The 14,575-nt window shown below is 40.8% G+C and overlaps 1 protein-coding gene and 1 non-coding gene across 2 annotated transcripts in view; both read left to right on the forward strand.

Annotated features, from left to right (window-relative positions):
- Nucleotides 1–441: 441 nt before the first annotated feature.
- On the forward strand, nucleotides 442–523 carry trnal-aag (transfer RNA leucine (anticodon AAG)). The gene has a single exon. It is a non-coding gene; the product is annotated as a tRNA-Leu (tRNA).
- A 1,986-nt stretch (nucleotides 524–2,509) lies between these two features.
- Nucleotides 2,510–14,575, forward strand: part of bod1l1 (biorientation of chromosomes in cell division 1-like 1) — a 63,535-nt gene continuing 51,469 nt past the window's right edge. The window contains exons 1-27 of the mRNA XM_078261405.1: nucleotides 2,510–2,760; nucleotides 3,521–3,645; nucleotides 3,777–3,967; nucleotides 4,091–4,567; nucleotides 5,127–5,276; nucleotides 5,435–5,595; nucleotides 5,790–5,877; nucleotides 6,170–6,296; nucleotides 7,006–7,063; nucleotides 7,163–8,987; nucleotides 9,082–9,152; nucleotides 9,336–9,450; nucleotides 9,643–9,756; nucleotides 9,844–9,887; nucleotides 9,979–10,030; nucleotides 10,213–10,277; nucleotides 10,414–10,495; nucleotides 10,646–10,704; nucleotides 10,808–10,886; nucleotides 11,162–11,208; nucleotides 11,421–11,589; nucleotides 12,320–12,396; nucleotides 12,627–12,753; nucleotides 13,913–13,965; nucleotides 14,097–14,169; nucleotides 14,310–14,377; nucleotides 14,497–14,571. Coding sequence (XP_078117531.1) covers nucleotides 2,644–2,760; nucleotides 3,521–3,645; nucleotides 3,777–3,967; nucleotides 4,091–4,567; nucleotides 5,127–5,276; nucleotides 5,435–5,595; nucleotides 5,790–5,877; nucleotides 6,170–6,296; nucleotides 7,006–7,063; nucleotides 7,163–8,987; nucleotides 9,082–9,152; nucleotides 9,336–9,450; nucleotides 9,643–9,756; nucleotides 9,844–9,887; nucleotides 9,979–10,030; nucleotides 10,213–10,277; nucleotides 10,414–10,495; nucleotides 10,646–10,704; nucleotides 10,808–10,886; nucleotides 11,162–11,208; nucleotides 11,421–11,589; nucleotides 12,320–12,396; nucleotides 12,627–12,753; nucleotides 13,913–13,965; nucleotides 14,097–14,169; nucleotides 14,310–14,377; nucleotides 14,497–14,571 — 4,689 coding nt within the window. The 5' untranslated portion in view covers nucleotides 2,510–2,643. The remainder of the gene's footprint in view (nucleotides 2,761–3,520; nucleotides 3,646–3,776; nucleotides 3,968–4,090; nucleotides 4,568–5,126; nucleotides 5,277–5,434; nucleotides 5,596–5,789; nucleotides 5,878–6,169; nucleotides 6,297–7,005; nucleotides 7,064–7,162; nucleotides 8,988–9,081; nucleotides 9,153–9,335; nucleotides 9,451–9,642; nucleotides 9,757–9,843; nucleotides 9,888–9,978; nucleotides 10,031–10,212; nucleotides 10,278–10,413; nucleotides 10,496–10,645; nucleotides 10,705–10,807; nucleotides 10,887–11,161; nucleotides 11,209–11,420; nucleotides 11,590–12,319; nucleotides 12,397–12,626; nucleotides 12,754–13,912; nucleotides 13,966–14,096; nucleotides 14,170–14,309; nucleotides 14,378–14,496; nucleotides 14,572–14,575) is intronic.

Here is a 14,575-nt window from a genome sequence, read left to right on the forward strand (position 1 = left end):
GTGTTTCTTTAGAAATAAACAATGGACAAATAAAGTCTTTAAACGCTTCAAATGTAAAGTTATTCGCTGTCAAAGTGATGTCAAAATGAATGGCAGTCAATGGAATGCTAACGTCGGGTGATCGCTTTGTAGCATCAAAATGGCGCCATAGGAGGTTCGAGCTCTGCAGCGAAGCTTACCCCCTTGTGTGAGATATGTTTTTTCTCGTTTGGTGGGTGTCTCGTTTATTGGCTGTGTCACAAGTGATACCCAATCAGCAGATAAGTGTCAGTAAACTCGTGGTAATAAAAAGGCAGAGCGCTTGCGCACACAAAAAAACGTGTTGCTACGTTTTGTCGTGGCTGAACCATACAATGTTTATATTGACAGTTCTGAAAGTAAGATAATGTAATATCAATGCGAACGCCATACAAATAGCTTTTTAACCATACTTACCTATACGGTAGCGTGGCCGAGCGGTCTAAGGCGCTGGATTAAGGCTCCAGTCTCTTCGGGGGCGCGGGTTCGAATCCCGCCGCTGCCAAATCTTTTGTCTTCTCTTTTTCAAACCAGCCGTCTAATTGAACGATTTGAAACTATTTTATACAGACTGATTTCAGAAGGCATGTGGGTTCGGTGAAATTATGAGAGGTTTTATGAAGCCGTTAAGCGTCTGTAACAACAGCAATCATAGTAACGTTAAGTCGTATTATTTAGGTTTGGAAGTTTGTAACGTGATCTAATGTTAACGTTAGTTAAATTAATCGAAAACAATTTACACCGAATAACTTGATACCGTGTCAAGGGAGTGGAGACGAGAACGTGTGGATATTTCTTGCTGCATTTACACCGCTAGATGTCGCCACATGACCATAACGTTACACGGAGTCAGTCAACCCAAATCTGTCTCATGTCAAGAATGTCTTTCCTGCTGTCACAGTTGTCCATTTCTTTAGCGATGGACCTTGCACACAGTACCACCAGAAGGGGAACCTTTACCTATTCACCTCCTCCACAAAAAGGGATTCCAAGCTGGGACGTGGATTTTTTTTGAGGCCAGCCACGGGAAAGGGGCGCCAAATGGGGTTGGAGGTGTTGTAAAGAGGTGTGCGGATCGCTTGGTGAGCCACGGACGCGACATCAAAAGTGCAATGGATCTGTTTAAGGCCTTGGTGCACACAGGCACCACTCTTAAACTGTTCTTTATAAGCGAAGTGTCCATTGACAGGGCAATGAAGGACATGCCAGACGGCATCCCCCAAGTCCCATCCACTATGAGGATACATCGGGTGTTCACTACCTCTCCTGGGCAGATGGTGTACCGGGATGTGAGCATGTGCACTGCAGACAAGATTCTAAAATGCACATGCTATAACACCAAGGACTTCAGCTTTGCCACACCAAGCTCATCACCAACAGGTCCAGAAGTGATATAAAAGTGGTGTGTAATAAAATATGACGGAGACCTCTACCCAGGCATCATTAGGCTACTGCCATTGATGAGGTACAGATACAAGTAAGATGCATGCAGCGTGTAGGAGTGAACCGCTTCTTAATGGCCCACTAGAGAGGACATGATCTGGTACGTATTTGAGCACGTCGTTCAATTCATTCCACCTCCTCAGCCTGTAACCAACCGTCACCATGACTGAGATCCAAAAAGACATTTGGGCAAAGCTTGCGGAGTATAAAGATTAAGTGTAAGTAAGTGTGTGTGTGTGTGTGTGTGTGTGTGTGTGTGTGTGTGTGTGTGTGTGTGCGCGTGCGTGCGTGTGTCAACATAACATGTTTTTGTATGTATTTTTATGTAATACATTTATGTAATTCTAATTGTTCGTTATTGTTATTGTGTGTGTGTGTGTGTGTGTGTGTATAATTATTAAATGAAATGAATGTTAAATGAAATTTCGAAGAATTTTAAAGGAATTGTTAAATAATTTATTTTTATATTAAATATTCTTATTGAATAAAAATATGTTTGGACTATATCAGTTATTAAATACAATTTTAAGTCTCATAACATTAACATTAAAATAATAATTCCAAATAGGAATACTTACCAAAACTTAATTAAAGAACACAAAACATAGGTTTTCCTACATCAACAACATCCATAAAGTCAGTCCTGTCACGTCACGGTCAGTCACACATCACATGATATGAAAATGGACTATTTAAGAAATTATTCATGAATCAATCTCTTTAAAAGTGGAAATGTACCTTTCTAGTAGAATGTGCCAATGGTTAACCTTCATGAAAATCCGTTTTTGCCAGGTGTAACGTTACCTAATAAAGTGACACGCTTTCTATGCCTTTACTTTGTAATATATATAATATATATATATATATATATATTATTTTTTTGTTTTGGTTTTTGTTTTTTTGTTTTACAGTCACTGGTTGTACCCTGTCCATGTATATTTAAAAAAGATTTTACTAAACTTTTATTTTGGTAGCGAAGCCCTCGCTTTCAACGCTGTTCCGGTTTAATGGAACAGTTTTTTTTTCACAGGACACAGGATAAGCTTTTCTTCCGGTTCAAACCTGCTTCGAACTTCACAAACCACAACAGAAGCCTGGTGCGTTCAAAGTCGGATATTACCTGATGTGTTGTCAATATTAACTCATCGTAATTAACCGAATCCAAGCTAACTGCATTCAGACATGGCTGGTTTACCACCCGGAGACCCACAGCTGGTCTCAATGATCGTCAACCATTTAAAAACACAGGGTCTGTTCGACCAGTTCAGGAGGGACTGCCTGGCAGACGTCGATACAAAGGTAAAGCTGGTTTCACACCGCCGCGCGGCAAAACCGCCCTGACAACCGCCTAGCGTTACCTGCAGGAGCAATTCCCCCCAACAGCAAACCGTTTTCAAAAAAAAGCAAAGCGTTTTCATCGGTTCTTGCAGCCCACCAGAAGTTCAGCACGATTAACTCTGGGCGCCAGAGCAAAATATTTGCGCGTTTACGTGGGCGGCTACCGCTTCATACAAAGAATTTCTAATAATAATATCCGTAGACCGGCTTTGGCGTCATACCCCTGCCGCCGCTATCAGAATCGCTTCCGCTCTGCCGCCGTCCCTTATTGAAGTGACTGGAGGCGGCGAGTTATCTCGCGGTGGTGTGAAAGCCCCTTAACGTTTTTTTCATATGTATGTGTGAGTCTGTTTTAGGGAACGTTGAAAACGGGTGTCTGGGGCAAAGCTACATCCCACTGTAAACATATCCCTTAACGTTAACTCACTTGCTGATTATTTTCGTGAGAGTAATATACCAGTCGTCCATTTTAGCAGAAACGTTAAGATTATTATTATTATTACGATTTTAAGAGTCCGTTTGTCCTAAATTTGAGACGGCCATCGGTTTTTCCATTTATTTGCATTAATTTTGGTACAGCATAAAATCGTAGATAGGATGTACAGGTGATGTTAAGCCATTACATTAAACATTTAATCACTTTAAGGGCCTTTTTGGGCAGGTTGGCATGGTTGTGTTTATTGGTTTCTGACAATATAATAATTGCAAGTTTCTCTTTCAGCCAGCTTACTTGAACCTGAAACAAAGAGTTGACAACTTTGTCTCGAATCACCTTTCTAACCACACATGGAGCCCTCATTTGAACAAGAATCAGCTGAGAAACAACATCAGACAACTTGTGCTGCAGTAAGTGAGAATGCAGCAATATCCCTGCTTGAGCTATTAGTCCAGCAACAGAAAGTATTTTTGCTTTGTGATGTTTTAGAACTGATTTTACGTACAAGAAACCCAGAGTTAAATCAAACCGTTACTCTTAGGTCCGGGATGCTGGAGCAGGGAGTGGACAGGATAGTGGCCCAGGTGGTGGATCCCAAAATCAACCATATCTTCAGGCCGCAGGTGGAGAGGGTGGTCCGTGAATTTTTGTCACCTGGAAGCTGCTCAGAGGAGCCACCGGCGCCACTGCCTTCAATAGAGACCAAACCAGACAGCAGCATTCCTGAGCAAGGTACACATATTGTATCCCTTTATCAGCCATGACAAGTAGATCAATGGATTTCTCCTAAATGTTGAAATAAACAGTGTCTGGCTCACACTTACCTAGTTAACACGCAATATTACATTTGTACAGCCTCGTCGTCTGCTCCAGCTACTACTGCAGCCAGCGATGCCATGTCCATCCTGGACACTATAACCTCTCTCAACCAGGAGGCCAGCGTCAGGGCCAGCTCAGACAAAGGACGTAGAGGCCCAGATGAGCCCATGCAGCTGGTGGAGGACGGCGAGCCAGCCATGACTGTTGTTGAGGAAGGAGACAGCCATCATGATGGGAGGACACTGGAAGAGGCAGAGGAGTTGGCATCGGAGGTCCAGGCGTTAGAAGTGAAGACAGAGGATACTCAGGAACAGATGGATCTGGGAAAAGAGGGGTTAATAGAGGAGGTGAAGATGGAGGAAGAGGAGTCAGGAGCTCAGGAGCAGATAGGGGAGGAGAGAGATAAAGCTGCTAGCAAAACAACTGGAAAACCCACAGAGGAGAAGCAGGATGATGATCTGCTCAAATCTACAAGTCAGGCCAAGCAGAAAGCCAGAGAGAGGATAAAGGAAGGTGAGCTGTTGTAACCTCTGTATGTGTTTTGAGTTTTTAAAGCAGTGTAACCTGAATGCACAAAACATACTTCATGAAACCACACGTAACAGTTGAGGGATTTCTATGCATTTTCTAATGGTAATTTCTTATGGTATAGACATAGAAGATCATGCCGAAATGATTAGTTGAGTAGTAGTCTGTGAATTTAACATATTTGGATTTTTGGTTGGACAATTTTGAAAAAGTCATCATTGTGATGACCATTTCCATTTCATTATAATAAGTATAAAATAAGTTTAAAATGAAAAACAATTCAACAATTAATCTAAAAATTGGATGGATTCTGACCTCCTCCAGATAGAATGTGTATGCTGCAAATATTGGTATACCTAATGCAGTAATACATAAGCCACTGTACTTGAGTTGCATTACGATTACAGTTGGCTTAAGACTAGATTTGTCAATTGATGATATCAAATTATAATTAAGTTTTTGTGGATATTTGATCCACTGCTTCTATTATCTTTTTCTGAATAGCAATCTCTTGGTTAATACAATCGATGTCTTTGCCCTGCAGAATACTTTTTGGAGGACTCTGACCTGGAGGGCCTGAGTGACATCACAGTGAGCTCGGTCCACACCAGCGACCTGTCGTCATTCGAGGAACAGAGTGACGAAGACGAGCTGCTGTCTGATTCTTCTGAAGAGGGGGAGCTTCCATCAGATGGTCTCAACTTCTTATTCCTGACTGAGTTTTCAAACAAATTTCCATTCCAACAGTTTACTGTATCAGAGTGTTAAATATGGTCTCTACTACCACAGAGTTTACATTTTCAGCTCTGCTCTCTATGCGGGATTCTTATGTTTTTCTTTCACGTCATCAAGATGAGAGAGCAGAAAAGAAACAAGCCAGCGGAGATGCAGAAGAAGAAGAAGAAGAGCGTAAACCTCGCCGCAAAGCCTACGTGCACAAGCCCTTCCTCTACTCACGTTACTATAGCGACTCAGATGATGAAATCACTGTGGAAGAACGTCGGAGATCTGTGGTGAGTTGTATTAATCTTAACGTTAAAGGTATAGCATTAGCAAAGCATCTTTGCTTTGATTCTATTTATAGCTTAATCAAAGGCTTTACTTGGCAAATGACGAATCCACAAACGTTAAAAAACACCGATTTTTATGGTCCTTTGTTTTAATTATTGGCTTCTGTGATTGCTGTCTCTCAACTGTGTTCTCGTAGGCTAAGGACAAAGAGGAAAGGCTGCTCAAGAGACAACAGAACAGAGAGCGAATGGAAGAGAAGCGTAAACAGAAAGCAGCTGAAGAAGGTATTTTCTGTCTGTCGTGTGTGTGCTGCCTGCTTTCGGGTGCCGTGTTTCTTGTTGTCCCGTTTTCTCACCTCTTCTGCTATTTTTTATGTTCCTCTCCACTGTATACTAAAGAAGTTTGGGGACACGTTACATGAGATCTGTACAAAATCTCTAAATTGCAGCATGTGAAGTCCAGTTTGTTTAGTCACACTGCATGTTCTTATTGTTCACATCTTAAAAATCATACATGTCCTCAAAATAGTCCTTTGTTTACTGTCACGTCATTTACCATGTTTTGTTTCTTACACAGATCACAAAAAACAAAAGGGCGGAGACTCTGCTGGGCTGGACGGCCCCAGAGCCAAAGAGGCTCGCAAAGAAAGGAAAGTTCTGGAGAAGAAAATGGCTCTCAATAGGAAGAGGAAGCTAGACTCAAGGTAGGTGATAAAAAGCTCAGATGCAAACTCGCACAGCTGCTGCTGAACACAACAGCCAAAAGGTTTAGACGTTTACTCAGTTGCTAGATTAATAGGTACACCTAGCAAGAACTTAGACTAGCAGTCTAATACAAATACAGTAGATCCTACCTTCAAAACAGTATATTGCAAACAGCACCACAAGCTACATCCTCCAAAATGATCATACGGTTGAATCAACACCTCTCTAAAACAGTTTTAACAAAAGCTGAACATTATAACCTTCATGAGGTGAGGATTTATTGCAGGTCTGTTAGTTTTAGCTAGGTGTACCCAACAAATTGGCAACTGAGTTTATTTGCCAGGGTTCATACGTTTTGAAAAAACCTGGAAAAGTTATGGAATTTGAAAAATGCAAATTCCAGGCCTGGAAAGGTTTTGGAAAAATAAAAAGACCCAGAAAGTTTTGGAAAAGTCATGGAATTTTTAACACAGCATAATATGTTTCATTTATGAATCCCACTATGAACCACATACATTGTTTATTGTTAAACCTCTGAGGGTAAACTTTAACACTGATTGTTATTCTTATTGTATAATGTCGACTGACATTTTCAGGAATACATAGTCATGGAAATTTGCCGAAAAGTCATGCAAAGGTATTGGTTAAAATACGTATGAAATCTGATTTGCATACTCTACGATGACGTTCATTAATTTCATCCTTCAGGAAAGAGGGAGATGTTTCAAGCAAAAAGAGAGGAGATACAGAAGTCTCCAAGAAAACGGTACGTGAAAGCCACGATGAATAACACCGATGACCTCATAGGTAACAGGATTGGTGAGTTGTAACAAGCAGTTTTGTGTTTTGTCATTTGAAAATTTAGGAAGGGAAATCTACAGCCTCAAAGCCTCCACAACCAAAATTAATAAGAAATCTGTCAGAATCAGCATCGTCTGATGAGAGGCACAGAAGGATGAGCGGCAACGTCTCTGAAGACTCCAGTGAAACCAAGAAGCTGTCTGACAAAGGCCGCACACACTCCTTCATCCTGGAGTTGGAGCAAGGTTCCCAAGAGGCTCTCAAACAACGCTCCGTTGGGAAATTTGATCGGTTTTCCCGTAAAGAACTTCACTCTAAAGAACGCAAAGAGAAAGAATGCAGCTTATCAGAGGAACGTGCCAAACTCAAACAAAAGCAGGAGAGAAAATCAGAACATCAGGCAGATGAATCTCAGCAGAAGGAAGGTGCTGCTGTTAAAGTGTCCCCCGAAGAGAAAGGTGAGAGGAAGCCTAAGATTAAAAGTGAGAAGAAAATGTCCGGAACCACAAGAGAAGGAAAGTCGTCAGAAAGTGTGGCAGACGAGGGTCCTAAAGATGCTACTGTGAAGAAGGCAAAAGCTCCATCTGTGGAGACTGTCAAAGCAGAGAAGGACAAAAATAGGGAAAAGGAGAAAGAGAAGGATAAGATCAAAGAAAAGGCCAAAGGAGAGAGAACTTCAGCTAAAAGTGATTTCAAGCAGCTGCTCCGCCCCGATTCTGCCGGCTCTTCGGAGGATCGGTCAGACATGGAGCCCGGGTCCGACAGCAGCAAGAAGAAAGATAAACCCTCTAAGGAAGTCCTGAAAAGGTCAAAGAGCCACACTGAGGACAGGCCAGGAGACAAACTCAAATCTAAAGCCGATAGTAAAGACGGCGAGAAGGACAAGACTAAAGCAGATCAAGACAGTCAGAAATCAAACAAGTCCAGCTCTGAAATGGACAAAGATCCAAAAAGGGTCAAGCCAACAGAAAAAGGAAGAATCATGGAAAAATCCAAATCCAAATCCAAAGAGGAAACAAAGACACTATTGTTGTCGAAGACGGATAATAAAGTTCAGAGTTTAGAAGTCAAAAGTACAGGAGGTGCAGCCACTGGCAAACCTGAGATGACAAAGGAGAAGAAAAAAGAGGGAAATGCAAAGGAACAGCGCAAAGTCTCAGAAGAACCTCTCCATGAGAAATCTGAAAGTAAGAGTGCAAAGAAAAAAACGGAGAAGAAGGATAAAGTCCCAGAAAAGACGGATGATGGCCAAGAGGAGAAGAAAACACCCAGAGAAGACAAACTGGAGAAGTCTGATAAATCTTCAAAGTCTTCAGTTTCCTCACTGGACGCAGAGGAGCAGCCGAAGAAACCTTCTCTCCTCCAAGACACGAGCACAGACTCCGATCCCGTCACCACCACCGTCCCCACCTCGTTCTCAGACGATACTTGCGACGCGTTAAGCGATATCACCCCTGAACCACCTGAAGGGGAGACGGAGTCACGACTGAGCGAGATGCCAGCTGTGCCGGCCGAGGCCGACGCTCTGCTGGCTCTCATGGACGTTTGTACCTCAGCAGAGGCGAGACTTCTACCTGAGAGCGGTCCGGAGGATGCAGCGCCTGAGATGACTCTGCAGGACGCTGATATGAAGATGAAAGAGGCAGCTTTGACTCTGCTCTCCATGGATCCTGACAGTACCGTGTCCTCCACCTTAATTCGCCACGGTACCAGGGAGGAACCAGAAGGGACTCGGACTGCCCCACAGCTGATGGAAACCCCTGCAGCAGAAGAAGAGTCTCCTATGGATGTGCAAACAGCTGCTGAAGCGGCGTTCACAGCCTCCGAGCCGTCACCAGTTGCATCTCAACAAACTGTTGAGCTTATTGATGAGAAACCAAACGCTGCAGGTAAATGCACAATGATGATAAAAATGGGTATATTTTTACTACCTAAACATCGTTAGAATGTTTTCTTAAATAGAAATATGAATCTCTCTTACAGGTGTGTCTGAAAATTCAGAGAAAGAAATGGATGTGGCAAGGGCTAAAATGTCTGAGTCTCCTACTCCACAGGTAAAAAAAATACAGGTCACATTTGTCCTATTAACGGATAAAGACATCCTTCCTACTCCCCCCGTTAGCTTCTTTTGGATCAAAAATATGAATTTCTGTAGATATAGTTCTTGGAATTAGCATTTTCCAAAGTGTTTATAGTGCTGTGGAAAAAAAAAAATCCTTCTTCTTTCTTCTACACAGGAGGATGACACTACCTCAAACGAATGTCAGGCTCTTTTAAATGAGGATGAAGCCAAAAGTGCAGTACTTGCTCCTGAAACCCAGCCAGATGAAAACACGGCAGCTGGTAAAGAAGGTACACTTTCTTTTCTCCTATTTTTAGCTTTCGAATCTTGTTTCTCGTGTTTTAAACTATGCAAATAATAATTTCTTGTGATTTCCAACGTGAAGCTTGTGGTTTGACGAAAAGAAATGATTGACCAGGCATCGACTGTGCTTTAATCGCATGGTGTCCATTTTTTGTTTTTAACTTCCTACAATATTTCAGCTGCTAGTGCTGTTGTGCCTGAAGCAGAAGAGGTCAGAGGAACCACGGATGAAAGCACAATTTCAGTTTCTTGTGATACCACTGAACAAGTCTCAGAAACTCCCACTAAACAAAGTGAGTGCTTTAAAACATTCTTGTTGAAAAGAACAACATGGGTTTTCTTTGGCTGACCATTAACTTAGCATCTTATTGTTCCTTTAGAGCAAACAGAGCCAGATGTTGCAGATACAAAGATGATCCCAAAGGTGAGGTACCATTCATAGTTTACACATTTGAATTGTTTCTAAAGAATTTCACGTGAGACTAAAATTCAAAATCATCTCTCTTTAACAATAGGCAGAGGGAGTGGTAGCTGAGGATAACCAGATCAAGATGGACGCAGATATTGGTAAGTCTTTTCTCTGTATGTAACTTGGATTAAAAACTTTCTAAATACTGTACGCAATACTGTGGCCTTGGTGCGTACAGTATCTTGTGCTACACAATGACAATAAAGTGCTTCAACTTTTTTTTGGTGGTACAGTAGGCGCATAGGCAATACTTTTCAACCTGACTTCTTTTCACCACTAGGTGAAGCTGAGAGTAAGACAGTGGAGGAAGCAAATGTTGCAACAGAGAAGAGTGATCCACAAACTGTAAGGGTCTATCTGTTGAGATGTAAACCACCTGTACACACCTCATTTCTATCGGATCTATATGTCCTGTCTGCCTACTGTATATATGTGTATATATATTTTTTTTATATCTGTGGATCTTATAAATAATGTTTAGATGGAACACAATGTCCCACAGAAGACTGAAGAAATCAGAGAAAGTGGACCTGGGAGTCAGTCCAAACTGGTCAAACAAATCAGTGAGTCATCTGAATTCTTTAAAAAAAAAAAGAAAAGAAAATCACCCTTGTGTTACTATTGTCCGCAAATTTTCTTATTCCTCCACTGTAGCCATCGGTCCTTTCGCAGTTGATCTCAGCCATTGCTATTTGCATGTTTTTTTTTTTCAGGTAATGTCTCCAGCGCAGACAGCCAGGAAGATGAGAAGGGATCAGACCTGTCAGAAAAGGTAACGCCACACAGTTTGTTTGAAATTCAGCTTGTACATATTTGATAAATATCGGCGTCAATACAGTATGCTACCCTCTGTGCTAACACTTTTTGTTGCGTAGGAAGAGAAGGCGGAGGGACGAGGAGGCAGACGTAAACGAAGGCTGTCCACTCAGAAAATTGCAGCAGTGAAAGAATCTGGTGAAATTTACTTTTCACACCAACATTTAACATAAGATTTTGATTATAATAATTTATATTATTGATTCTTTTTTTCCTATTAATTAGCTAAAGACAGTTAGTTTACAAAAATACCTGTTTAATTGTATAATCCAGTCAAAGAATAACATTAACCATTTATGGATGAAATTATTCTATTGCCGAGATCCCCTCAAGCAGCTTCGGCAGCTGGTTATGTTTGTATTCATTTTATGAAATGTCATAATATCTTCATTTATGTTTCTGTAACTGATCAGGTGACGAGAGGGATGAAAAAGAAAGTAAAGAGCAACAGTCTGCTGAGGTAAATACAGCCCGTTTCAAATCCCCTCAATCATAAAATAACCATGTCATTGTAAAAAAAACAATGCTCTACGTGTTCTTGTTTGGGGGTTTGAAACCTTTTTAAAATACATACACACATTTTTTTTGCAGATTTATATTTGACATCTGTATCTGTTCATTTTGACTCGACATTGATTGGCTCATGGACGTTTTTATTTTTTTTACCTTCAGGAAACTGATCTGGAGAAGGTTGGTGAAGTCAGAACACCACGCAGGGGTCGATCATCCAAAACTACCGAGGAGGCAGAGAAGGACCAACCTAAAGAACCTGAGAAAGAAGAGGAGACTTCGAGCCGCGGAGGAAGACGTTCAGGAGCTGCTGTCAAAGAAGCCAATGCTGGTAAGATTGTTTTTTTTTTTGTTCTTTTTAAAATTAGCCAACATGGATGTTGTTTAAGTCTGAAAAAAGGTTTTATTTTATAGTATAATTTTTAATCGTAGTTGTCATAATGTCCTGCTACCATTCATACTGTGCACCAGCCAAAATATTAAAGTTAAGTCAAGATAATAAGATAAATGGAATTAAATGTTAAAAAAAAAATTCCTGAGGAACACGGTTCCTCTGTTTCACAATATTGATGGAAAGACTTTATTATAATAAAGTCAATGAAGAATTTTTTATTTATTTTTTTTATTGTACTTTATAATGAACAAGTTGTCCTTCTCTAAGATGGCTAATAAGTGTTGCAGAGTATAGTTTGAATAATGTAAACGTCTTGTCTGTTTTCTGTGTATACTATTTAGGGCTGCACAATATGAGGACAATATCTAATGGCGATTATTTTTGACTGATATTGCGATATGAGTCACGATATTAGAGGGAATGATACTTTTTGTATCGTTATTTTCATAGAAAAATATATTTAAAAAAAAAAGTACAATGATTATAGTGTGATTTTTAGCGAGGATCTATACAAAACAGACATTTTTTTTATTCTGTACGATACGATTTGTAGTTTGACAAATATTGTGCCCCCCCCTGCAATTTGGATAGTCCATATTGCGATTTCGATAAAATTGCGATTAATTGTGCAGCCCTAATACTATTTTTATTTTTTTTTTAACCTCAGATAATCAGAAGAAGGATGAGAATAAAGACGAGGAGAGCACCAATAAAACAACAACTAAACCAGCCGAGAGAGAAGAGGTGTGTTAACATACTACGTGTATATAGGTGTTCACATTACCAGGTTTATTACTAAAAGGACACTCCATATTTGTGTACACGTGAGATCGTGAGTAAGCTGTTTAACAAGTCACCACACATGATGATTGAACCCCTTCAGCAGAAACACTGAATAATATTTTGAAGAGGACGGAAGCCATTATCTTGTACAGTGTTTATAGTGTCTTGTACAATATTTTTCAAATCTGTAGACGACTGAAGAGGAAAGTGGACCAAGGAAAATTGCACGGCGAGGAAGTCAAGTCAATCTGCCGTCTCCTGTTCCAGAAAACACTGAAGCTGCAGGAAGCTCTGACTCCAAACCGACAACTGACACACGTAGGTTTTTTTTTTTTTTTTAAAAGATTGTTTTTGGGCATTTCAGCCTTTAATGCAGACCGATCTCATGAAATGGCGTAGGTATGACACGCCAATTTGTATGCCATTATTGGCGTGTTATCAAGACGCATACTCGCTGTTTAGCGTGTTTTTCAACTCTGTTTGACCTCCGTTGACTTGCATTACCTTGCGATTGCGTGTGAATTTACGCCGTAGGGAGTAGTCTGAAAGGGCGAGAATCCGCATAGGGAGGTTGGTTGGGGTGGCGGATGGGTAAACAGGACTTTCACCCAGGAGAGTGGGGATCGTGTCCCGCGTGTGGTGTTTCCTTAAAGCCAACGCTGTTGTTCTTTTCCTAAACCCTACTGTAGCTTTCTTCTCGCGATAACACAATGTTCTCGCGATTACACGGCAAGACAGCAACAACACACCAAGTGGCGTGTATGTTTACGCACGTTGTACACAGCGTAGACATACACGCGGATAGCTCAAAATGCTTACAGATAAAACGCCACTTGGCTTAAGAAAGTCGGCGTGTATGTTTACGCGAAGTCATGATACCACGTTGTTTAATGGAAGGGACAGCTAGATATTAAAAAGGGGGGAGAGAGGGGGAAGACATGCAGGAAATCGTCCAGGTCGGACCCGAACCCTGGACCTTCTGCGTCGAGGCATACACCTCTATATACGTATGTGCGCCTGCTCAGCTAAGTTGGCCACAGGGTTTATTTTTTTTTAATTCCTTTGTTTTTTTGGTCCCCTTTCTTTATACGACTAAAAGAACTGTGCACACTCAAAATGGCGAATAACGTTAGGTTGGGTGTGGCTACATGTCTGCCAGAGCATGCATTACCAACTCAAAGAATAAGTGGGCCAAACCTCAACAGCTAATTGGTGCATTTTATAGCATCATGTTGCGTTAAACAAGTTTTATTTTGCTGTCATCACTGTTAACCGCCTGTAAAATAGTATGAATGAGAAATTTGGCAATGATAGTTGACATGAGGTAAGACTGGCAGCTTTACTATGATTTAAACTTTACAAAATATTTTCTGTGTGGTACTTGTATGTGAAAAAGATGATGTGATGGAAAAATATATATATATATATATTATATATATTTTTTTATTTTTTATTTATTTATTTATTTCCATTCCAGGTAAACCAGCAATGAAAAGGAAGAGATCAGAGGAAATTGAGGAATCTGAGGAGGTAAGATGTGTTGTCTTTGTGGATTAAAACATTCTCTGCATCCTGGTCCACAATTCCTCCATCTAAATCTGTATTTACTTCTCTATTTATGTGTCTCGATGTGTATTCACATATATTATATAATTCTGCAGGAAGCCCAGGCTAAAGAGGAGGTGAAGAAGGACAACAGTCGAGAGGAACAACGTGAGCAACAACCTGACAGCGGTAAGAAACCACGCACACGCACACTTTTTCTTAACTTAAATAATCATTACTGTGCAGGTTCTTGCATACTGTATCTAAAACACAACATTTTCAAAGTTAGGAGGAAAATGAGTTACCTTGATCAATATTATATTTTCCAGGTTGTTCCCCTTCAGTGAGCCAGGCAGAGAGTGAAGAGGAGATCTGCAGCACGAAGAATCTAGATGATGTATGTTGGCAGTACAATTGTTCTTTAAAAATATGCGTCTTTGCGAGAGATTGACTTGATGTACAGAGCCAAAATACCATTAGACTTAAGGATTTAAAGATTCATTGTTGACTCTCCAGCTTGAGGAGGAGCAACAAGAGGACCAAGAGACAACTCCAAAGAGACCCGGGCGAAGGAGACGGTTGTCGAAGTCAGCAG

Source organism: Sander vitreus, chromosome 10, assembly GCF_031162955.1.
Source record: "Sander vitreus isolate 19-12246 chromosome 10, sanVit1, whole genome shotgun sequence".
Classification (NCBI taxonomy): domain Eukaryota; kingdom Metazoa; phylum Chordata; class Actinopteri; order Perciformes; family Percidae; genus Sander; species Sander vitreus.